The sequence below is a fragment of the Drosophila novamexicana genome, unplaced genomic scaffold (assembly GCF_003285875.2).
Source record: "Drosophila novamexicana strain 15010-1031.04,08,12 unplaced genomic scaffold, DnovRS2.1 tig00000072-arrow-arrow-pilon, whole genome shotgun sequence".
Taxonomy (NCBI): Eukaryota; Metazoa; Arthropoda; class Insecta; order Diptera; family Drosophilidae; genus Drosophila; species Drosophila novamexicana.
In genome coordinates, this window is record NW_020824771.1 from 1,825,889 (window position 1) to 1,850,292 (window position 24,404).

General features: G+C 39.7%; 2 protein-coding genes across 7 annotated transcripts in view; one reads left to right on the forward strand and one right to left on the reverse strand.

The window, feature by feature from the left end:
- Positions 1-24,404, forward strand: part of LOC115771440 (protein Teyrha-meyrha) — a 79,584-nt gene that overhangs the window by 41,564 nt on the left and 13,616 nt on the right. For 4 of the 5 annotated variants that reach the window (XM_030717145.1, XM_030717146.1, XM_030717148.1 and 1 more), the window contains exons 1-2: positions 1,141-1,742; positions 1,802-2,350. The exons of the other annotated variant lie outside the window; for it this stretch is intronic. The gene's annotated coding sequence lies outside the window, so the exon portion shown is untranslated. Of the gene's footprint in view, positions 1-1,140; positions 1,743-1,801; positions 2,351-24,404 lie in introns of those variants that run through there. 5 annotated transcript variants of the gene reach the window in all.
- LOC115771444 lies at positions 13,257-14,941 on the reverse strand. 2 transcript variants are annotated; one of them, XM_030717154.1, is made up of 2 exons: positions 13,670-14,941; positions 13,257-13,592 (listed from the first exon to the last, which is right to left on the reverse strand). In XM_030717154.1, exons 1-2 carry the CDS (start codon positions 14,920-14,922, stop codon positions 13,487-13,489), a joined length of 1,359 nt encoding a protein of 452 aa, XP_030573014.1. In that variant the 5' UTR covers positions 14,923-14,941; the 3' UTR covers positions 13,257-13,486. The 2 variants fall into 2 exon arrangements, with proteins under 2 accessions (XP_030573014.1, XP_030573015.1); XM_030717155.1 differs by having other exon boundaries at positions 13,648-14,941.

Genomic DNA, 24,404 nt, shown 5'->3' on the forward strand with positions numbered 1-24,404 from the left:
AATGTCGATAGAATTTCGCAGATGTGCTGTATACATATGTGCTATATATATATATATACTTTAAGGGATTGTAGATGCGTGATGCATTTCGTACAAAAATTAAGGATGTTAAGAATATTTAAGAAAGTCTTGAGAAAATTCCTGATTTTCTTGGCTTGAATGAAATTAAATTAAATCCAACTCTAAGCTCTTGAGTAAATTAAAATTTATTTAATATTAAACATTTTTCCATTTGGGCATTTTTTAGTTCTTTGGAATTGCAATTGTTAAAATCCCAGCAATTTATGCCAATATGGAGGTATATAAAATAAATAATTTCGATGAGAACATGTATAATTCTCCTCAGTTACGTATTATATTTATTATATTCTTACCACTGTGCCTGGTACATTTATAGGTGTGTGAAATGGGGTTGCGGTGCGTTGAAAGGGTATTTTTACGGGCACATTCTGTTAGTTAGAAGGCACATAACACTTTGTTATGTGCGGTTGACAAAGTTGTGCCGGGCCAAAAGTGCTTAGTGCCTTAGTTTAAAGCAATTTTTATATACATTTTTTTTTTTTGGATAACAGATAAACGCACACAGCCATGGGGCGGGGGGTGGTACGGGACGGGCTCGGGCTCGGAATCGGAATTGGGTGCTAATATGGTCAAAGCGCTGCGCTTGAATGGATGGGCTTTGGGCTGCAACCGATGTGCGCAGCGGAAGCAGGCGAATTCTTTTGAGTCTTTTTTTTTAAATTTAAAGATTTGCACATGCTGATAAGCACAATAAATAAATCTCATATAAAGGAAACGGATAGCGGATATTTGCGGAATTTACAGACACGTGTGAGTGTGTGTGTGGGTGAGTCCTGCGTATGAAACAAATGGCCTCAGCGGAAGACATTTGGGCTGCTCAATAGGGTGGCTGCCAAGTCGCATATGTTAGACGACGCCCAGCTGGCGGTCTGCAAGCGTTGGGGATTGGGGAAAAAGTGCCGAAATGCCAGGCGCGAGAAGTTCAACACCTTTGGCAAGGCGAGGCGAGGCGACGCTCTTGCGATCATGATCCACTCGGGCAGACGCTAAAAAAGAGAATAAAATACAAACAAGCAAGAACCAGCAGGCCGGGCTGAATGTCAACTTTATTAAAAGAAATTATAAATTGGTATGCCAGTCAGTTGGTCGGCACCGAGACCGCGACCAGGACCAGGACCAGGCACCGGCCACTACTTCACAGAAACCGCGCGCAAAATTCCAGGCTCACACATCATTAAACGAGCAAGAAACTCAGCTCATCCGGCGAGTCTATAGAGAGGCAAACAGTCTGAAGTTTAAGTGGTTGGCCAGGCTTTCAGCCATTACAATTACTGACAAAAAGCATCAAGGTAATAATAAAAACAAGAGATACCCTACAGCGAGGGCAACACGAACAGTTAGCATGATGCACAAGTGCACAAGTGTGGATAATCACAATTAGTTGGGCTTAACTTTCCTGGCCACCCTCTCTTCCAAAACTGTGCAGGAATTCTTCAAAAAAAAACAAGAAGAGAGAAAAATTGCCTCGCATTGCTTTGAGCGCTGAGACAAAGACACAAAACTCATGTCAAGACATTTAGAATTATGATAGAGTTTTGATGTTGTCATAAAAAAATTTAATTGAAATACCAAAAATGGCAATGAAAACCGCCAGACGCGGCCCAGATGAAGACGTCAATGCGGCTGCCACTGCGGCCTGACTTTTAATGTGTATATTTTTGGTAGGCATTAAGTATTTATTGCAGACAATGTCCGCCATGTATCACTCACTTTTGTGCAGCCTCAGCTGGCCGTTGGTCAGTGCAAGGCACAGACCCAAGTCCCAGACCCATCTGCAATGTTAAAGCAAGATGTCAAAATGAGCCCACTTAGGCGCGACTTTTGGAAATCAACTCACGAGGCGGCAAAAAACCGAACTCCTGAAAACTGATGCGACAATGATGATGATAATGATGTTGACGATGATCATGATGATGAGAAGGATGACGACGACAACGAGTTGTAGACCGCTTGCTGTGCCACAGACCACAGAGTAGTCAACGCGAGTGGTTAACTCTTTAAGGTGTTGCCAAGACAAACAAGTTGCAGAAACTGCGAACAGTGTACAGGAAGACGGCAGGTTCTGGGCCAGATCTGGTCCACTTCATGGCTACATTTCAATTACTTTGTGGGGCACCCATTTAAATGAAAATGCCACACATTGCCCCCGGCACAAGCCACACAGCAGCCGCAGGCGCAGCCACAGCCACAGCCGAGCACAGCAGGTAGCGTCTTTCTGCTCCCCGCCCCCTCCGCACATATGTGACGACAACAGGCCAGAGGTACGAAGGTAAGTAATCATAATCTTAAGGTAATAACAGGCACATTACATGTCACATTAATAAGAGGCGGCGCGCAGGGCCGAACGTTTAAATTAATATCATAATTCATATTGCAATAATTTAGCATGTTAGCAACGCACATGCAAGTGCCAGGACTCGTTGTCCTTGCTTATTAATTTTATGTGACTTTATTTTTCTTCTCCTCTGCTTCTTTGGCTTCTTTTTTCTGTTTGGGTTTTTGGCAAGGGTGTGTGTCCTGCGGTTTTCCGCGTGTGTGTGCAAAAAAAAAAAGAAGAAAACCAGCCAACTCCGTACATAATGAGAGTGCGCCGTAGGCAAACATTTACATTCAAGTCCTTTAAGCTTGATAAATGAGTGGGCCAGTTGAGCATGCGGGCAGACACAGGCAGAGGTTGGCAACTGCCTAACTAAACCGGGTCATGTGGCGTATGCTTAATTTTTTCGGTTATCGATGCGGGTAATGGCAGCAGCTAAATATTTTTGCTGCTGATGCTGAGCTATGCAATTGCGGGGCTAAGGCCAAACATTTATTATGCCAATTTCTATATATGTTTAAAAAGTAAAATATACCATTATTAACAAATTCTTGTGCTATCTTTAGTCGAATAAAAGAAATGTGAGTGCTAAAATTGCCAGACATAAATTGTCAGCCACCAACTATTATAAAAACTACTAGATTTTTATTCCGTTTCGCTTCGAACATTCGATAAAATCAGATTTTGTCAAATAGACCATTAGGATGAAAATTGATTTATGGGCATTTTGGTGATAATCCTCACTTGAATTCATGAAAAGCGCAGAGAAAGGCGATATTTAAGACTAGCTCTTTCAGCCTCTTTTTCTTTGTCAACCCCTCCTTTTATACGATTCTTATAATTCAAAAAAATTGATTATAATGGTGTGTTGTATATAATTTAAATATAAAACCCTGACAATGTGAGCTACAAAAATCTCGAAATATAAGTTCAAGATCTTTAGAAATGACTTGTCAAGTTCTTGGGCTCCTAAACGTGTTATATAAAAGCCGAAAAAATGAAATAAAATGAATGGGTCTTAGTGCAATAAGCAACAACTGTCAGCACATAACTATCTTCACGTCAACATGAGATACCAAAGGCTTTATAATGCCGATACTCGTGCATCGATCGGGCGCAGTAGCCAATATCCACTAACAGCCACTTCAGGTATTGAGTGACTGGCAGACTCAAGATTTTCTTGTCTGCATTTCATTTTCATTGGCAGCCACTGTACAAATGTCAAAAACAATTTAAAATGCCATTTTTACATGACGATTTATTTGTTGACATGTTTACAGGCCCATTCTCTCTCGGTCTCCCCGGCGGGGGCCGAAGGGGAATCGCGAAGATTTTACATTTGGCAGAGCCAGGAGGCGCACAGCTGCAAAAAAAAGCCGTTGACAATCGCCAGAGATTCAGAGATTCAAACGGACCTCGTGCTGGATCTGGTGCTGCTGATGGTGCTGCTGAAGATGGACGCAGACAGATTGCGTGTTTTGCATGGCCAACTACAACTACAAGAGGAACAACAACAACAATGAGTACTTGTTGCAACTACAACAAGCAGCTTAGCACTTGTCGCCCGGCTGGGCCCAACTATAAATCTGACTATGGCGCAATGTGGCAGCCATCCACACACACCCAAGCACAGGAAGAAAGAGGGAGAGCAGCTGCCCGTTGAGCATTGACCACGTTTGGTCAGACCACGGTAGCTTCTTTTAAAACTCAATTTGCGCTAATAAATCGCCGAAAAAGCATTTTGACAGCTTATGATGCGCAATGGCGCGCGCATAAATCTTGCGCCGTTTTTTTTTCTCCTTTCGGCCCTCTCGCCCATTGCATTTCCAGCGAAAACCGAGCGCGCGGCATTGCTACAAACGACAAAGTGAATCTGGATGCGGACCTACTAACTGAGCAGCAGCAGGCGGCGGAGCTGAAGGTGAAGGCTTGAACTGACGACAACAGCGACGGCTACTGCCGGCATTCGTCATTATTTGTTCATTTTTAGCATTTAACATTCCGCCAAAGTGCGGGGAGCTGTCCTGACGCACAAACAAAGAGTAGCCTCAAGCCTAGTTGCCTCGTCCCAGTTGCTTGGCTGGATGGGAATCAGCGGCAATCGATGAACCATGGGCGCTTATCGATATCGATACAGATTCTAATTCACGTTAATCCATATAAATTTCGATTCCCCATTGTTATTATTAATTCTCTTTCGAAAAAACATAAATTATCGACATAATCGGATTAAATATTGGGCTGCAGATTTATCGATTCGCATACGATAAATTTAAATTATTGAAATTATCGATATTCCTCCGATAATTAATGTTGGGATTTAGTTTCTTTATATATTTGCCATACATAAATTGTTGGCAAAATCGGATTTAAAATTGGGTAGTAGATTAGATTAGATTAGTCAATTCTCTGGATATAATCTGGCGAAGATAAATTATCAACAAAATTGGAGTGGATATTGGTCTGTATATTAATCGATTCCCGATCTCTCTTATGACTGGATGTATCGATTCTCTTCCGATAAATTGAAATTATAATGTGAATCAAATAAGATATAGGACTACAGATATTTCGATTCTGTTTTGCTATTTATTTTTTTGAATTCCAAATCTTTCGGTTCCCTTAAACATTTTATTAGGTTCGTATTTTAATTTTGCACTTATAATATTTACAATTTGTTGTTAAATTAATTGTACAATTGAGTGCAATAGGAAGACACTTATCACTTCCATAACTGACTGCCTTTTCGGAGATAAGGTTCATCAAATTAATGACTTTCTTTTGAAGTGGCAACTTTCCATCCCATTGTCCACTCTGACTCTGGTTAGCCACTATTCCATTTGGTTTTCGACCGGTTCTTTGACCATCTTCTGAGCCAGCCCATAATCGCATTGTATTCAATTTTTGTCAACAACTCTGCGGCTGACCGTTGTCGTCGCTGTGTCTGCCACAAATTTAGCTGGCTTATAAGGTGGGGACTATCGCTAAACGTGCGCCTGCCCGCCCCAAGGCTAATTAATTCCCCATGGGCAACACTTTTTCGGTTGTCCCCATAGCCTGCCCAGGATTTGCATAGGATTCGGCTCGTTGCTCGAGAGTAAAATGAGTATTTCGTGGCTCTGCGTGCTGCCCAAGGAATATGTATCTGTAAAGTATGAATGCGAGTATCTCACATAAACACAGGTGTCCGAAAATACACAATTTTTTAAGATTGCAACAACTTTTTCCACATGACAATGCACACAGTAGCCTGAATAGCTGCCTCGACTCGGCCAGCCTCAGTGTCTGGCTGCTCCAGTTTTGTGGGCTGCTGTTGGCCTGGCCCCAGCGAAATCCAAGAATTCCAACTGTGCGCTCAATTGTTGAAGCGACCCAAGCTTAAAGATTCTTTATAAGCGCGCACAAAGTCAAAGACAATCAAAATATTTGCATATTACCAATTTTATATGCAAATACCCCGTGTCAGTCGTGAGCCGCCGTCGTCGTCGCAATGGCTAGGACTACGAGTCCGAGTTGGACTCTGACTTGGAGTCGAGTCTTTTGGGGACCGCTTTGGCGGCTTGTTGCTGGCCTAATGCAAGGAAGTTTACATTCCAACTTTACACAGCAGCGCGGCAACAAAGAGCCAGACAAAGAGTCAGCCCCCAATCCCCCTGAATCTACTCGCACTGCCAGCAAGTGGTGTGACAATCGCACGTGAGAGTGCATTGGACCTTGGGCACAAGTTCGGAGTCCAAAAAAAGACAGCGGTGAGGAGACATGGACGTGAACGGGGCGTTGAGTTCAAAGTGCTTCGAGAGTTGAAGGCAACGAAGGGTACAAAGCAAGGGGCGGACTACAATACAGTATGGTCTTTTGTGGTTTCTTGAGATTTATACAACTGAAGTGTACACAAACCATATGGGCTATTAAAGTGTATCGGCGTATGCCAAAGATCAGTGGCTATATTTTAAATATAAATATTATGCGAGTAATTGATGCGACGGGCAAAAGGTATTTGAGTGCCCCACTCAATGTCAGTCCAGATACGACTGACATTTACATTACTTATTTATAGCCTATGTGATACCTAAGCAAAACTATTTAAACAGACTTATAGTTTGCCTATTAAGCTATCCTGGGTGCAAGGTCATATGAAAATTTTAAGATCTGTAGTCGAATCCCAAGCTAGGCTTTGGGCTTAGTATTGTCTAGGCTGTAGGTCATGGAAGATAGAGTTTTAGAATCTTATAAAATTATTACTATACTTTTTATCAATATCATTATTGTTCTGCTTAGACAATGCTACACTCCTGGGCACTTGACCCTTGGGATAGATTTGTAATGAACTTATATTAATAACAAAAAATAAATTCATTTAAAAAAGTCTGAAAAAATCTGCTCCAGTTCCATGTACCTCCTATTTATCCGGAATATTGAAGTGTATAGCCAACTGTGCTTTTGTTTGTGAAAAGTATTTAACTTTTTTTCGCCTGTTTTTCCTTGCAAATTTTTTAATAAATTCCAAACAACATAAATCAGACTATGAACCAAGCAATAACGTCAACGGCTTGCAGCCATTATTACAAGTATTTTTTTCAGTCATTGTTGTTGTTGTTGTTGTTGTACTTTGTGTGCAGCCATCAATCCATTTAATAAACACCATTTTTGGTTTTCGCAACCATTTTTTAAGCCATTTTTAATGCATCGGTCAAGTGAGAGCCAGTGGACAGTGGACAGTGGACAGTGGGCAATCGACAACAGGCAATTAAGAAGCGAATCAAACAAATCGAACAGCTGACCCCGGTTGGAGGAGATGGAACCCCGGCCGGGTCTGTCAGCTCAACCAGCTTAATGCGATTTATACGAACTGGACGAACGGCTGTTTCTCTCTTAATTGGTCGGCTGGCCGCAGTCAAGAAAATAAAGTTGCTTGTTCGACATGGAAAGCGGAGTTCTCTGGACCTGGCACTGGCATGTATGAATGTATGAATGTGCATGTATTGTGGGGCTGGCGGGTTGTCGTTTAATGCCGTTTTCATAGACAAGTCAAACAGGCGAACAAAAATGGCAAATGAATGATTAATTAAAAATCTTTTGGCCGTGCGATGCTTGTTTGCTTAAATTTTTAACATAAATTGCACGTTTTTTAAATTTCAAACGCATTATTTCGAGTTCGTTAGCTTTACGAATACGAAATGTGCCTCGCTCCCAGCTCCCCCTTTCCCCTTGCCAGCCCAGTACTAACTCGCCATATCCTTGCCCTGCCCTCCCTGCCTGGCTGTCTGTGTTAGCCGCAATGCAAATAGCATTGGTAAAAAAATAGATATATATATAAATACGGGCTGTATCAGTAGCATTTGACGGCTCCCTCTCTCTCGCGATATGCAGATAAGTCGACGAATCCGACGATGCTGGCAAATCCGCAAAGTGCTTTGTTGACTTACTTAATTTGCAAGTGGCCAGTCGTCTGTTCCCGCTGTCTGCAGTAGCGGGAGCGCCCGATCCTGGCCCAGTTGTGGGAGAGGACATTAGTGTCAGGGCGTGGGCAGATTCACAGGTCCGTCTGGCTACACAATTTTTAATTTCCGCTGAATAATTCGACAGCTTCTCATGGCAAATTAACGAAAAGATTTTTTGAGAAAAAAGAACTTCAAACGAATCGCTGCTCTGGTTGCCGTCTTAAAAAATAATTTAGCTTCTGGAAACTGGCCACTTAATCAGCATAAAAAAAAAACGTCTTAACAGTCAAATTTAATTAAATAATGCTGAACATTTGAGGCCACTTGCACAATTAGCTGGCAGTTCGCGAGTAAATAAGCAGCTAAGCGGCAAAGTGGCAACACCTGTGGGATTTTTTTTGTTACCCAAAATTAAGCCCAGGCAGAGGCGTTACTTGAAGGGGTCTTAAATACCGTTAAATTGGGTCTACATTTTCTCTTAAAAACTGCGCAGAGAGCACATTATGATCCCTTTTCCGGACCTTAAAAATCCCCTTTGGACTACGCTCCATTTTGGGCCTTAGCGCGCATCAAACTTCAAAAAGAAATCAAATTAAATGTGTAAAGCAGTTGAGATAAAAAATGTAAATACCAACAGAAAAAATGTGAAAAGATACTTGTAAATACCGAAGAAAAAAAGGTCAAAGCGCGTTGAATTTAGGGGATTTTTCCTCCTTTTTGCGACACAGCGCATTTTGGGTTGGCTTTGCTTTTAAGGGGGGTTGGTGTTGAAAATTGACACTTGAAATTTAGCTGATGAGCACAACTCGGGGGGCAATTTCTGTGCTGCAATCAGACAAAGCTGGTGCAAATGCACCGCGGCCTGGCATCGACAGATCATCCCCCCTACTCCACACGATGCTAATGACAATATAACAATAACGGGCAACATCATCGCAACAATATGACGGCCCAGGAGACAGCACTCGAACGGGTGCCAGGAAGATGGGAAGTCTGACATATCGCTAATGTTGGGGCTGCTGGGCAGCTGAATGTTGAATGTTGATTGCAGCTGCGATGCGCTTTTAAATGCCTTCATGGCTCATAAACAGACGAACAATCTGTTTCGGTGAGCAATCAGACGTCGATAACTAGGCACAGCATATGTGCATGTATGTGCATATAATGAACATTGCACTTGGAGGTGGATGGGCATGTTGAAGTGCAAACATACTATCTAAAAGGGTTGATTTCTTAGTGCATATATCGAATAATACAATCTATCCACTTCATAATATGCGAATTAAACCTGTTTTCAGACAAAATTTCACCCATTAAACTAAGTAGTGTATTAAATTAATAATAAACAAACGCGCAAGTCGCGATCGATATACTAAAAATCAAACGTGCATAGATACTCATGGTTAATTTATGTTTACAAAATATTATGGATACTTTTGCAAATTTTGAATGTATCGTTCTTATCGGTGGATTATGAAAGCCTTCATTTTCCTTGAATACATTTTCTTTTGTTGTCGGGCTACTATTTCTATGTTAAATTTTAATTTAAGCGAACAAATTGATCTAGATGTCAACCCATGAGCAAAGAGCCAAAGCTAATGCAAATCTCATTAAATTTGACCAAGTTATGAGGGTGGGAATTTTTAACCTACATCTATATAGGATGTTTGAGGGCACCATTTTGACATGGATTTCGACCGAAAATCATGCTGCCAGGTTTGGATGCCAAATTGATTTAGAGGTCAAACCATGAGCAATGAGCCAAACCTCATGCAAATCTGATGAAATTTGACCAAGCTATGGGGGTGGGTACTTTTAACCTACGTCTATATAGGAGTTTCGAGGGTACTATTTACATGCTTGGGCCGTGCATGGACAGGCATTTATAAGTAGAGACTGTAGAAACTGGCTATGATTTTTTCCTGTTTTCCCTATTGTAATAGTATGATTTTCTTTATTGATTTAACTTATGTTCGGGTTGCCTTTTTATTTTTAACAACACGTCTTCTTGCTGCTAGTACTGTAGAGAGACTGCCTTCCACTTCTTCTCTGCAGCCGCTTTTCTTTATCGATATTACATTTGCTTCATTATCGATATATACTTATCGTACTGTTATAATTAACATAGATAGTGACACTATAATACCCTGGCTAGGGTTACCAATGATGCTCTTATCCTCTTACAACTCGGCCATCCTGACAAAGAGAGCTCCCGATCTCTGTCTTTTATATGTGTATCTATCTTTATAACTAATGCTTATTGCCTATTTTCGCATCCAATGCTTAAAGTTTTGGCTATTCCAGATACCAACGTACGGGTTGCGAGATAATTGAAAGCCTTCTACATCCTTTAACAAGTATCTATCATTTTTTAAAATCTTTTCTATACTATAAGGCCCTTTATATCTTGGTATTAACTTTTTTGAAACTCCTGGTGTGCTATCAAAATTTTTTACCATGACATAGTCACCTATTTTATATTCTACTGATACTTTCTTCTTTTTATTAATCCGCTCTTCATTTCTGATTTTAGCTTCTTTTTGATATATTTCTCCACTCTTTCTTATTTTCTAAATTTCTTTTATCACACGTGTTCACCTGTGTAAACTCTTCTAATTTTTCCTTTAATTCATCACCAACTTTTCCTTTCTGTTGTAATCCGAATAACATTTCGCTTGGAAATTTCTTTATGCTTTTGTGTTGTGTGTTGTTTATTGCATATTCAACATTTTCTATAATAACATCCCAATGTAAACCATTTTCTGGCTCCGCCATTTTTGCCATCATCGGACCCAAGTCTCTATTCAACCTTTCCACCTGACCATTTGCTTGCGGACAACCCGTTGCTATTTTAATATGCGTTACTCCCTCATTTTTTAAAAATTCATCAAACTCTTTTGCAGTAAAACAACTCCCTCTGTCCGATACAATGAACTTAGGTCTACTATACGCTCTGAAATAATCTTTTAATGCCTTAATCGCTTCTTTCGTACTTGTTGTCTTTGCTGTATATAGTCTAACAAATTTTGAAAATCCGTCAACCACCGCCAATATATATTTATTAGCCCTTCCTGCATTAATTGGTCCATAATGGTCTATATGGATCATCTCCCACGGTTTGTTTCCTTTCGGTATGCTATGTAATAGTCCTTCACTCTTACCCGTCTTGGGGGCGAAGGCAATGCATTTTAAACAATTCCCTATATGCTTTATTGCTTTTTCCTTAATATATGGGAACCAGTAACTCTTTCCAATGGCATCGATCATCTTATCTCTCCCAGCATGTCCCAACTCATCATGATATTTGTAAAGTACATGTTCTTCCATATCCTTTGGTACATAAAAAACTAATCTGCCATCATTTGTTTTTCTGTAAATGACCCCATTTCTCATTTCGAATAGCTTGTGCTCTTCTTTTTCTAACATCTTTCTAATATCTACCAGTTTGTCATCTTTGCTTTGGCAAATAACTAAATTGTCCTCAAAACTATTGGATTCAATAACTAAAATGTCCTCATAACATCTGCTTAACGCATCCACATGTTGCATTTGCTTGCCCGATCTATGCACTAACTCAAAATCGTAATTTTGTAGTTCTAACGCCCATCTAGCAATTCTCGGATTTAAATCTATTTTGCTAAGCGTTAAAGTTAAAGAGTTGCAATCTGTCATTATTTTAAATCGTTTTCCCTGCAGATATATACGAAATCTGCGTAATGCGTAAATGATGGCTAGCGTTTCTAACTCAAAACTATGATATTTAGACTCTACTTCGGTTGTTCTTTTAGAAAAATAAAAAATCGGGTGTAATTTCCTATCTTCTTTTTTTTGAAATAAAACAGCCCCAAATCCCACTGCGCTGGCATCACAATGTAGTTCTATTTCTTCTTTGTAATTATATATTGATAGTACTGGCGCCTCTAACAATTTATCTTTTAACATATTAAAACACTTAAACTCCTCTTCTCCAAACTTGAATTTCTTATCTTTTTTCAATAAATCATATAAGGGTTTAGCTAATATAGAAAAGTTAAAAATGAACCTCCTGAAGTAGGAGCATAACCCTAGGAAACTTTGTACTCCCTGAATTTTGTTTGGTATTGGAAAGGATTTAACCGCTTCTAACCCTTTTTCATTAGCCCTAACGCCTTTACTATCCACCACAAATCCTAAATATTTAACGCTGCTTTTAAAAAATTCACACTTATCTGATTTCAACTCTAATTTGTTTTGCACCAGTCTTATAAACACTTCCTTTAAGGTCTCCATGTGTTCCTTTATGTTTGTACTTGCTATCATAATATCATCCATGTAAACAGTTACCTTATTATCTCTTATCATATCACAAAATATGTTATTAACAAATCTTTGAAATACATGTGGCGCAGTTTTTAAACCCATGGGCATCCTAAGAAATTCATATTGTCCTAAAGGGGTAACAAATGAAGTGTATTTAATAGATTGCTCATTAACAAAAACATGAAAATACCCGTTTTTTAGATCCAACTTTGAAAATACTGTTTTTCCGCATAGTCTGTCTAATAAATCGTCGATCAATGGTAGCGGGTAGTTGTCTCTACATATAATTTTGTTCAGTCTTCTAAAATCAATACATAACCTCATGTCTCCAGTTTTTTTCTTCACTAGTACTATAGGTGATGCATACTCTGAACAACTTGGCCTAATGATTCCATCTTTTAAATAGTCGTCTAATAATTCTTGCAACTTTTCTTTTTCCATATAAGATAACCGCCTAGGTGTACAATTAAATACTTTGTCGTTTTCTAATCTTATGCTTAACTCATGTCTTAATTTTGGCTGATTTGGCCTTTTCGCTTTTACATAAGTATTTTCAAATAAATTTTCAAATTCACACTTTGTGCTGTAATCAATATCTTCACTTAAAATATATATATTTTCTCTTTTGTTAGAATCTTCCCAACTTATTGTTAAGATATCCTTCTCAAAATTCTCTTCTAACACTCCCATGATTTCGCTATTCACTGGCGCTTCATTAACATGATTATTAATTTTAACTGCACTGTTTCCTATATCTTCTATAATCACTTTTTCAATCCCGGTTTGATTATAGATAATTTCATCACTAACAATTTCTTCACTATCAGGTTCGAGCTTAAGCTCTCCATAACTAACTATCTCATCACTAACAGTTTCGATCCCAATCACTTCATTTCTAACTATTTCACCACTAATTATTTTATTTCTAACTATCTCATCACTACCAACTTTATCACCAAGCGTTTCCGGACTAACAATTTTCTCACTAACTAATTCATCACTAACAGTTTCATTACTGACTATTTCCTTATTAACGATTTTATCATTTAACAATATAGTTTCATTTTGCTCGTGTTCGATATCTTCATCGTCCACTTTTTTTTGTTTTTCTTTGTAGCTTGTAGCTATGATATCATTTTTACCATTATTCTGGTGATCAACTTTATGCCCGTTCACAATTTTCAATGTTCTTAAATCAATATTTAAACCAAAAGAATCCATAAAATCTCTACCAAGCACAGCGTCATACCTCATAGACTCATTTGCCACAATTATAACATTAAAATAAACATTTATTAACTTTTTCTTCATATAACATAAAATTTTTCCAAAATTTTTCAATTTACTTTCATTTAAACCTACATACGAATTTGCATCTGGCATACGCTTTACTTTTAATGGCACAAACTTTTCCTTTAAAAATGAAATAGGGCTGCCAGAGTCTATAAGGCATTCTGCAATTATTGATTTGTTAAATGAGTTACTAAAATGAATTCTTAAGTATCTTACATATTTGTTTTCCATATCATACTTTTTATTTGGACATCCTGCTATTAAATGATCCTTTGAGCCGCACGCATAGCAAGATCCTGCCTCCCGTTTGGGCTTTAAACAATCTTTGGCCCAATGGCCCTTAACATTGCAATTGTAGCAACGTTGTTGTTTGTCCGCCTGTGCTTCCTGTGCAGTTTGTTTCACTACATGGTTTCGTACCCGTTTAATTGGCAACTTTATAGCTGCAAACGCACGTAAAATTTGAGCCGGATTGGTAAAGCAATGCATACTAGCTTGAGTACGCAAGTTTTCGCAAGGTATGCCTCGAATAATACCCTCCATTAACTCCTCTACATCAATGTTGATGTCCTGTGCCAATATGCTTTTTTCGCTAAAATATGTGGCGAACACCTCATCTGGTTTCCAAACCCGATCCTCGAACTTCTGTCGTAGTTCCGACTTCGAAAATCCTCCCCCGAAGGCCAAAACCAATTGATTTAGCATCTCGTCAATCGGAGCAATGATGCGCATAGGGTCTGCATGCAACCACTTCAAAGCACCGCCTTTCAATTTGCTTATACAAAGCAAGTGCTGTTGCATATCATTTAGTCTGTAGATCTTGGCCACATTGAAGAATTGCATTACCCATTTACGCACCTCACTTTCTCCAGTAAATTCTAATAAAATTTCCTTGGCTAACATCATCGCTCCAGTTTGGATGCAATTATTTAAGTTGCCTCCGACAGCGTTGCCACTTTCGTTGATCCTTCCAGCTGCCCCAGCGTTGCCCGCTGCACCAGCGTGATCAGCTGCACCAGCGTTGCCAGCCGTTCCAGTGTAATCAGCTGCACCAGCGTTGCCATCCGTCGACCGTGGTCTTTCTTCAGTGTGACCATCCTCTAGCTGCAATAAATCGCCGACTTCACTTTCTTGCTCTCCCCCGTCGCTCCCGCCGATGTGCGAGTTGCGGTTCACCGTTACTTGAAATTCTTCTAGGAATTTTCGAGACGCTTCAATTTCGAGACGCATCAATTTCAGCACCTCGGCGCCATTTGCTATTTCGTCACGCTGTTGTTGCATTATGTTTTGCAACTCATTTTGAGCCTCAATTGTCTGTTCCTTGTTACGTTGAACTTCAAGTTCCTTTGCAGCATCGTCTCGGATATCCACTGGTACCTTATTTAATCTCGCCATCAGCTCAGTTTTGGTACCCTCTGTTGGCAAATTTAGTAATGCCAACCAACTTTTCAATGTCGCTATTGACACGTCATTTATATTTATATTTTCCATTTTGTTGTGTTTTTTTTTTCTGAGTTAATCCCACTTCTGATATTGTAATAGTATGATTTTCTTTATTGATTTAACTTATGTTCGGGTTGCCTTTTTATTTTTAACAACACGTCTTCTTGCTGCTAGTACTGTAGAGAGACTGCCTTCCACTTCTTCTCTGCAGCCGCTTTTCTTTATCGATATTACATTTGCTTCATTATCGATATATACTTATCGTACTGTTATAATTAACATAGATAGTGACACTATAATACCCTGGCTAGGGTTACCAATGATGCTCTTATCCTATTACACTATTTGCATTCCATAGATGCCATGTAGCTAAGCACTGAAATCCTTAGTAGTCACAATAAACAAAAACAATTCGCTGTGGCAAAAACAAACTGAATGCTTTATACAAAAACCATATGCAGAATTAATAAGCTAAGCATAAGCAAAGTGGAGACTCTTCATAAACATCTAGCCAAGTGTGCAATATATCAACAAGTTCCAAACAAAAAAAAGGAAAAAACAAAGAAAAGAGCAGTAAAAAGAATATGCCAAATCATATTTTACTAATTTCAAACAATGTTTTTTCCCCCTCAACAAATTTAACACAAAGGCGCGAACGTGTGGGCGACCACATTTCGCCCTGCATGCGATCATTTGCAACAACTCAAACAACAACAAGCCTACAAATCGGAAATCAATTTCAACATTGAAAATTATAACTCACAGCAACGCGAGGCACAGTGTAAACTAAGCTGAATGCGGAGTGCTGCCATATGGTGCCACCTTTTGGCCTGTAAACAGGGCGGAAAAACCACACAAAAAGGGGGCGAGACAAGAGTGTGGCACGGAGGGCTGTGCCTGAGGTCGAGGTCTGGACGCGCGTGGGCGTCAGACGGGGTCGTCGAAAAGATTAGGCAAAGTTATATATGGGAATGTCTTAACCCCATCTAAACAAACAAATTGGCCGTCGCGTCGGCTGCGTATGAAAAATATTCGAGCTATTTAAACGTGCAAAGTCTGCCAAACAATAAAACGACAATTTAATTTCATGTCTGCTGCCACATGCCACAGTGTTGTGGCGCTTATCATTGTTGTTGTTGTTGTTATTCTTGTTGTTGTTGTTATTCTTGTTGTTGTTGTTGTTGTTGTTGTTGTTGCCATCAGATGATCAGGCGGAGGGCGGCGCAACAACTCCGCCGATTAGCGTAAAATTAATTTTCTGTGACACACATTAAGCTGTTACTTGTGAGCGCCGCGTCTCGCAGCTCGGCTTAATTGCGCTCATTATTATTTGGTATAACATTTCGACTATTTTCAGTCCGAATAGCAACCCTTTGTGCCCCTAACCCCCCATAAGCCCCAGCAAGATCTGGCAAATGTTTGCATTTGGTTTTTATGCTGCGTCGCTTGACGAGTTGCTTTAAATTGGCGCACAACATAAAATTGTTGAATTTATTGTTGTTGCTTTCCGCTGGACTTTAATGTTTGGCGCCACATAAAAACAATTTGGCGTGAAAATGGCTAAAGGCCAATCAAAGCTCACTTTGATGGGACGTAAATTCCAAAAATGTTTATCAATGCAATTGGAGATCTATTAATCAAAAGTACTTGTCCCCTTTGAATTTCTTTTTAAATATATGAGTCTCAGATTTATGCTCAAGCTTATGCTGCTTGGCATAGCAAAGGGCATGTTAGGGTGTTTTTTCTTCAATTTATTTTATTTTACATTTTACTTTACTAAAGGAAAAACTTAAATGAAACTTATTTGAATAAATACTAATACAGTTAAGCCTAACACAATAGAATTAACAAAAATACATTGGTTATATAAACAGATCTAAGAGCTCGATTGGCTGAGAGCGCAATTTGAAGTGACTTTCAACTTTTTTAGTATTCATTCAAGTATTCATTCATCAAGAAAGTCAAGGGGTAGTCAATTTGGTACACATGTTCGTATATACACATGTGTTCCACCCACGCTACCCTAGATTTCCAGATTCGTTAGTTTTCTTGAAGCTGGCATAAGGAAAACCAAAATAATGTCAACTTTCGCCACCAAACTACATTTATGCCTGCCTCTCCCTGGCAGCCTTGCATTAATAACATTCCGAAAGAATTTTCTATTTTCGTAATTCTTAATAATTTTAGACACCTTCGCTATCGATAAGACCCTTTATCAATATAATATTGCACCATATTATTAACTAAAATGAAATAAGGTTTTATTAAATTTTCGAAAGATATATTTTGTAAATGCTCACATATCCCTTTGGTATACCAAATATTAAAACATTACAGCACGCTCGCTTGAAACCCTTCTCTCACCCAACAGAAACGAATCCTTCAGCTACTTAGCAACCGCTGTGCTGCTGTTCGTTGAACTTTTGACCACCAATTAATCAAAGGCAGAATTTGAACAAAATTCATTTGTGCAACATATGGCAACAACAACAACAGCAGTAGCAGACGAGTTTTTGTATGATGTTTGGTGACTGAGTGTTAAGCTCCCACACCGAGCGAATACGAATGAATAATTCACTTTTAATTAGGTTTTTACACATTTCGAAACGTTTCGAGGCAAAACTTGAATTCGAATTGCCAGTCCGAGGCATTGTGGCCATTATAAATAATTTTGTATAATTAGAGACAGTTGCCGCCCAGTTGGAGTTTGACATATGATCTGGCCCCCATTTGGCAGCAAATTTCCAGTGGCCATTTCCCATGCCTCGACGCTTATCTGGTTGGCTTGCGTGGAAAATCCTTTCGGCTTAGCCTGGGCCTTGAGGGCGCACAAAAGCCTTTTGACTATCTGCTAAATTAGCCACAGTGTCTCATAAATTTTGGCAATGACAACGTCGCATTGTTTGTGCCTTTTGCAGCTGGAGGTCATAGTCTGGCCACAACTATTGGCAAGTTATTTTAATGCACTAAGCCAATTAGTGGGCTGCCTGCTTGGTTCATTTGTGGTCGGTCTTCTGCTTACAGCAACGGCAACGGAAACTTTAACCACCAACGTCATCAGGCACACGTGTGCATAAAGTGACAACAACTTGCAGGAAAAGAAGCGGGAAAAAAGTTCATCAAGCCGACTAACACTAAACGTGTCAAAACTTTTATAATATAGTCGCTCATATATCTGCAAAACGCGTCCACATAAATCCCCAGCCGACACACAACTCTCGCTCCCATAGCCAAAGTTTAAATTACTGCACAGGCTGTGACAACAGCCCATCGGAAAAAGGGAACATGTGTGATGAATCTTCATGGGAGTTGGGGCCACGCGGTTGGAATTACTTATGATGATGCATGGGCCCAGCTAGGGATGGACTAACTATCTAAGATTCGAATCCATCTTTAATGAGCGTTTCACTTGCAGATAGAAATTGCATCCAGCTAGCTGGCAATTTCCTTTTTTTAACTTCTCAAGATATATTGAGCAAGTGCAAAACATAAGATCTTAAGCACCCTTTCACCCTTTTACGATTTGGCTAAAAGTCAACTGTCTTAGGTAATTCTGGGTATTCTTTCTCTTTTTCTCATCTCAATATAGAAACTCAACTGACCTGATCGTAAGCTCAAAATTGTGAGACAAGCGGCAATCCATCGGTATCGAGCCAACTCATTTTCCCATATCTTCTCTAAGATACTAAACTGTCTTTTCGCTACACTAGACATTCCCATAATGTATTTAATATCCACTCTCGTATATAGATTTATTCACATGGGCTACTCACGCCCGCATCTCTAGCACAGCGTTGGCTAATACAACTTTAATGGTCTTTGTTTCTCGGCCCGTGTGTGCGTGTGTATGCGTGTGTGCCCCAAAAAGCATGCAACACAATAAGTCGCCTGGGCTCTAACGGTCATTGTCGCTGAGTGACCACAACAAATTGAGCTTATCATTGACGGATTAACACTAAACACACACGCAAACGGACAGTGGAAGTGGTCGTGGGTGAGCGCCACTTGTTTGGTGCAACCGGGACGACATAAATCTGCACGTAGCACTTGGTCCGTTGGTTGAGTGAAGCGAAAATTAGCGGCGCTAGCAAAAGCATATTGATGAAGCGTTAAGACCGCAGCTGACCCAAGCTTGGGTCTGGCATTGGGATTGGGTCGGATCGGGTCAGAGCCGGAGTCAGCTCCGGCGTCAGCGTCAGTGTCAGAGAGTCAACGTAAGTGGAAAATCAATGCGGACATCAGCGGCAGGCGACATGACAAGTTGAGCCCTTTAAGCCGCAAGTTATGCCAGCCACGCACACAACAAGCTTGACGATGGGGGTGCGGCGGGTAGCGCCCAGTTACGGGGGTTGACTTTTTTGCTGCTGCTGTTTTTGTTTTTGCTGTTGTTGCTGTTGCTTGCGTTTTTCTGTCACTTTGTGCAAATGTGTCCTTGCAAATCCTGTTAAAATTGCATTTGGAACATGTCAACATTGCGCTAGCAACCAAAAAATACAAAAAAAAAGAAACCACAAACCCCTCAGCTCCCCCTCCCACACACCGTACCCGCACGTTGCCAAACATGTTAGCTCGTTTCCTTTTTTCCGCTTTTTACTATGATTTTTATTATACGATTTGCTTTGTTTCATGCAATTTTCGTACATTTATTTCGCTTGTAATTCATTTCCATTCATATTTACACGAATGTATCGGTGAATTTTCCTCCTCGTTGATTTTCACCACTGCACATTTGTCTGGGATTTGTGTAGGATTCGGGTTCGGTTTCCCTCTTCGCTTGTTTGTGGCTTTTTTTTTATTCTTTTGGACTTTGGTTATTCTCTATTTGTATTTTTATGTGAGTCGCAGATGTTTGACTGCGTTTGGCTTCCGCTTGCCATTGGCATTGGCTCTGACAGTCAACGCTTTGCACTTGCGCTGCGGTTTCAATTAATTTGAGGGCGTGGCTGGCTGTTATTTGGGGAGTCACGGGAAAAAGGACAAAGGCAGCGAGCAGGTGCCGTCGGTGGAGTGGGAGGATTACGAAACTGACAGTTGTGGGGATTGAAGCAGTAGTTAGACAACGCTCATAATCTGTAGAAAAAAAAACTATGGGATGATTGAAGAAAGTTTTAAAGTCTGATAAATTTGATTTCAAGCCAATTTGCAAATATTATCAAAAACGAACTGCTGAATATGTGTATTTTTAGTTTCGTTTAAGTTAATCAAAGCTAAAATTCTTTGATTTATATTGACAAGGTTTAGTCTTAGAACAAAGCTAAAAAGTGTTTAATTGATATTGAATTGATACGAATTGTTCCAATAAGCATTTACATATTTTACAAAGGTTCAGTATTCGTATGTATCGCAATTCGTCAAGCTTATGATCTGAATTTTATTATTTGAAGCATTTCCTAACTTTATTTGTGGCATTCAAAGTACATACTTTGCCAACATTTGGTGCTATGTGTTTTACGTCCGGCTTATATGGACATTTTTACAATTCATTAAGGCATATTTTCCGCGTCTAGTTAAAAGGATTGCCGTCCAATAAAGGTAACACTTTTTCGAAGAAATATTGTTTTCCTTAGGAGAATGTTCACTGTGCTACCTACCTGTGAAGTCATAGGTAGAAGTTGTAGTATGTTGAAATATTTGCGTTCAGTACATCTTTTCTTGATAAGGATCTGAATCAAAATAGGACACGTCTGTCTGTCTGTCCGTTTTTTTGTTTTTATTTTATTCTAACTATTTATATATTTTTCTATATATTTTCCACGTTGTCTTTTTAAAAGCAACAAATCGATTAAAATAATATCTAAATCGATTAATTCTTAGATTATATAGTTTCCCCCAAAAAAACCAAGTTATTGTTAAAAAAATTAGCTTTTTGTGAAGATATTCAGTTTCCATAGATTGCCATATTTCAGCAACATTTAAATGCATGTCCTATAAATTGCTATTATTGCACATTCATGGCAACCACATTATTATTTATTTACTTTAAACTATTTATTTATTAACCAATTGGAAAATATCCTGTGTTCATTAATTTTCCCACATTTTTATAATTTTATACTAAAATATATTAACACAAATCTAAGCATTCTAATCCACAAATTCAACCAATTAAAAGGAAATTTTTGGCGACTCATTGTCAGTCTTATATGCGAGAAAATTCAACTAAATTATAGATATTGTTTGCCAAAATTATTAAAGAAGTGTGTGAAGTGTGGAAAATCCTAAAGCGCAGCAGCTGCTTTCTTAGCCACTACATAAATTAGCTGTCAGGCCAAAATGGCACTCGGTTTATGGCCAACTTGTACATACACACACACACACATACACATATACACACACACACGTGAGCAGCGAGCCACGCCCATGCCCCGCGTTCTCCCATTTAATACTGAGTGCTGCCATAAAAAACAAAGACAAGTATTTAATTTTGTAGCGAGAAGCTGACAAACTGAGAAATACAAGCAAAAAACATTGCTGAGCAATCACCGCGGTGGAGTGGAAGGCAACGGCGGGTGGGTTTGGGGCGTGCAGGGAGAAGTAGAAGACAGCAGTCAGCACATAAATAAAATGAAAAATCTACTGCCAGCCAAATGCAGTTGAGTCCAAAAAGCGGGCAGCTGTACATGGCAGCAGTCGCGGCACTTGGTTACCTCTCGGTGCTCAGTGCCACATCTAGTGGAGTCCTCCCCTATGTATTTACTATCTACTATGCTATATGGCATTAGGCACATAATGTAGGCTACCTCGCATCGGAGTTGACTTGAAACGCGCATGCGTCAAGAAGCAGCTCCCTAGCTGTCCCACTCTTTCACTCCCTCGCCCTCTCTCCCTCATCCTCTCTCACTCTATCGCGCTCTTACTCTAACCTTAACTGGGCCTGGTAATAAACCAAGCAATGCCTGGAAATTATAAAGTGCAACGCTGTGCAGGAATTCTTGAAATGTAAATATAATGAGCAAAAAATTAGCCAAGACTACGCGTCACATCTCTCGCAGTCCGAGCTGGCCCCAAACATGGTCAAAGCTAAATTTACTAGGCACCAATTAAAGACATGACCACGGCCATCGGTAGCTGGGGGGGATCACGGAAAGAACTGTTTGACAGCTACTTGTGTACCCATAAAACATGTCAAAAGACTTTTTGTAGCCTCTTCCTTTTTTTCACTCCCCATTTTCTCAGGCGTTGCCCGTCGTTCTTTTTTTTTTGCTGGCCAAATTGCAAGCATATATGTTATTCAGTTGGTAAAAAAAAAAGTTTATAAAAAATCAGTACCCTTCAAAATCACAACAAACTTTTTTAACAGCTTGGTTTTTCCATTAGCTTGTGCTTCTTCTTGTTGCTCCCACTCTTGGCCAGTTAAAGTTCTCCTCCTGTTATTGTTGTTGTTGCTGTTTTTTTAGTTACTGTCTGTTGTCATGTATGTTGTCATTGTTGTAGTTGCTGTCGTATTAATATGCTGTGGCACAACTATTTGGGTTGACTTCACAGTTGACAGTGGGCTTTGGGCTGTGTGTGCTTGAATTTCATAGAAATTATGAGTAAAGCCAAAATACAGGTCTCAATCTACCAAATGAAGATACAATCAGCCTTAATTATGTTACAAGAGTAAAACTTTTATAATTAGTTTAAATAAAAACAATTTCACATATATATATAGAGTTAATACTTGCAAATATATACTATACATATTTTTTTGTTAGTGACTGTGATTCTTTTTTGAACTGTTTACTTTTTATTGTCAAAGATCCAGTCAAAAATATAAATATCACTAACAAGGCCATTTTCGAGAACCAGCTAATAGGCCTTCATATTTTCCCATATTATATTAAGAATCACCCAAAGCAAAGATTTCTCAAATATTTATTAAGAATATTTGATCATTTGGAAAAAACTGTCTGATTCTTCTTTAAAATAACATGTGTGCTACTCTTATATAGTTCTAAAAAAGGCTTTCTGAAATGTCTGATACTTAAAGAGACCATAAATTTAAATTCTCACTACTTTTGTATATATTTTGAATATGTAATGCTGGTTGTGGCGACTTTTCCATTTTCGGATATTTAATTAGCTGGCGCGATTCAATTTATTAATTATTCATTTCGAATATGTTAATCTAGTCTAAATAAAAGTTTTACGATTCTTTTAAAAACGAAATAGTTATGGGTGCAAAATTTCCATGGATATCGAGGTTTTCATATCGCTATAAGAATTTTTTCCAACATCTTGGCCAATAAATACCACAGTAATGTGCTATATTAAGTGTCCGGCATACGAAAGCCAGCAGCCAGCTACAAAAAAAAGTGACTTCAAGATACTTGCAGCCACTGTCCAGGCCAACAACAACAACAATAACAAGAAAAACAACAACAAATACGAACAGCCAACAGCAGGCAATCCAAAGTCAAAATGCTTCCCATACGGTTTATTTACACAAACTGTGAGTGGGGTGAGCGAGAAGTAGATGGAGAACAGTGCGGGGACCAGTCCCAGGTGCTGGCAGACAAACAGGCGTACAATAACCAGCAGATAAACAGACAAACAGGCAACAGTAGCAACAACAACAACAACAAAGAGATATGCAACCATTTTGGAATAATAATGCACAAAAACAAACTCACTAAAGAGGTAAACATAATGTAAATGCCAGCAAGGGAGAGGGGACAGCACTAGCAGCCGTCGCAGCTGTGTGAGAGAGAGAGAGAGCGAGAGAGGGAGCTGGCGCACATAGTCAAACCGGTTGGCCGATGTGGCCAATCAGAATGCAGCACAGCAGAGGCGTTGACTGAGCAAGCGACTGCGCAGCAGCTGCAGCAGCAGAGCACACAGCCAAGCGCAGACCTGAACTGGCTGCGAAAACAGTTGGTCCAGTTGGACTTCTACAGCGCGTACGTGCGGGTGCCACCAAACGAGCTGCTGAGCTGAGCTGTGAGCGTACGTTGAACGTTTTCTGCCGTCGCGTGCGTGTTCCAAATAAATCTATCAAACACATATGCATAAATACTTGCTTAAACACACACGCTCACACACAAATGCATATGTGCACACGCGCATACATACATATATGTGTATAATTTAATTAACTTGCATTTTGCATCAGTGCCAATTAATGTGTAATTGCATTTACCTTCACAATTACAATTACTATTGTTAATTAGAGTGAAAGTGCACGCGTTATGCTGCCCAGTGCCAAATCCCTAGAAAATTAACAACAACCACAACAACAACAACAACAACAGTGAACCAAAAGTTGCAGATGGAAAGCAACGCATTTGTTACCAGCCATTTGCCATCACAAGCGCTTGTTGTACTATCGGAGGCCGCTTCCGGTTTGCATGAGGCACTGCGTGGCCAACGTCCGTTTCCAGCGAGAGTAAGTAAACAAAAATGCCAATCAGTCTCCGCTCCAGCCCAATAAGCCCGGCCACCGATCTATATACCGCTCGCCTACGTGCGCCGTTGTGGCGTTGCGTCTCGGCCACGGCGACATATTTATGACAAATCATAAACTCAACGGCGGCTGCGCTCTGGTAGCC

What these genes read in the sequence shown, in the direction of transcription:
- LOC115771444 (XM_030717154.1), bottom strand. Translation starts at nt 14,922, where the DNA reads ATGGAAAATATAAATATAAATGACGTGTCAATAGCGACATTGAAAAGT. An exon ending in GCAGGATGTCCAAATAAAAA is followed by an intron (nt 13,593 to 13,669) that starts GTATGATATGGA and finishes CAATAATTGCAG; the next exon opens with AATGCCTTATAGACTCTGGC.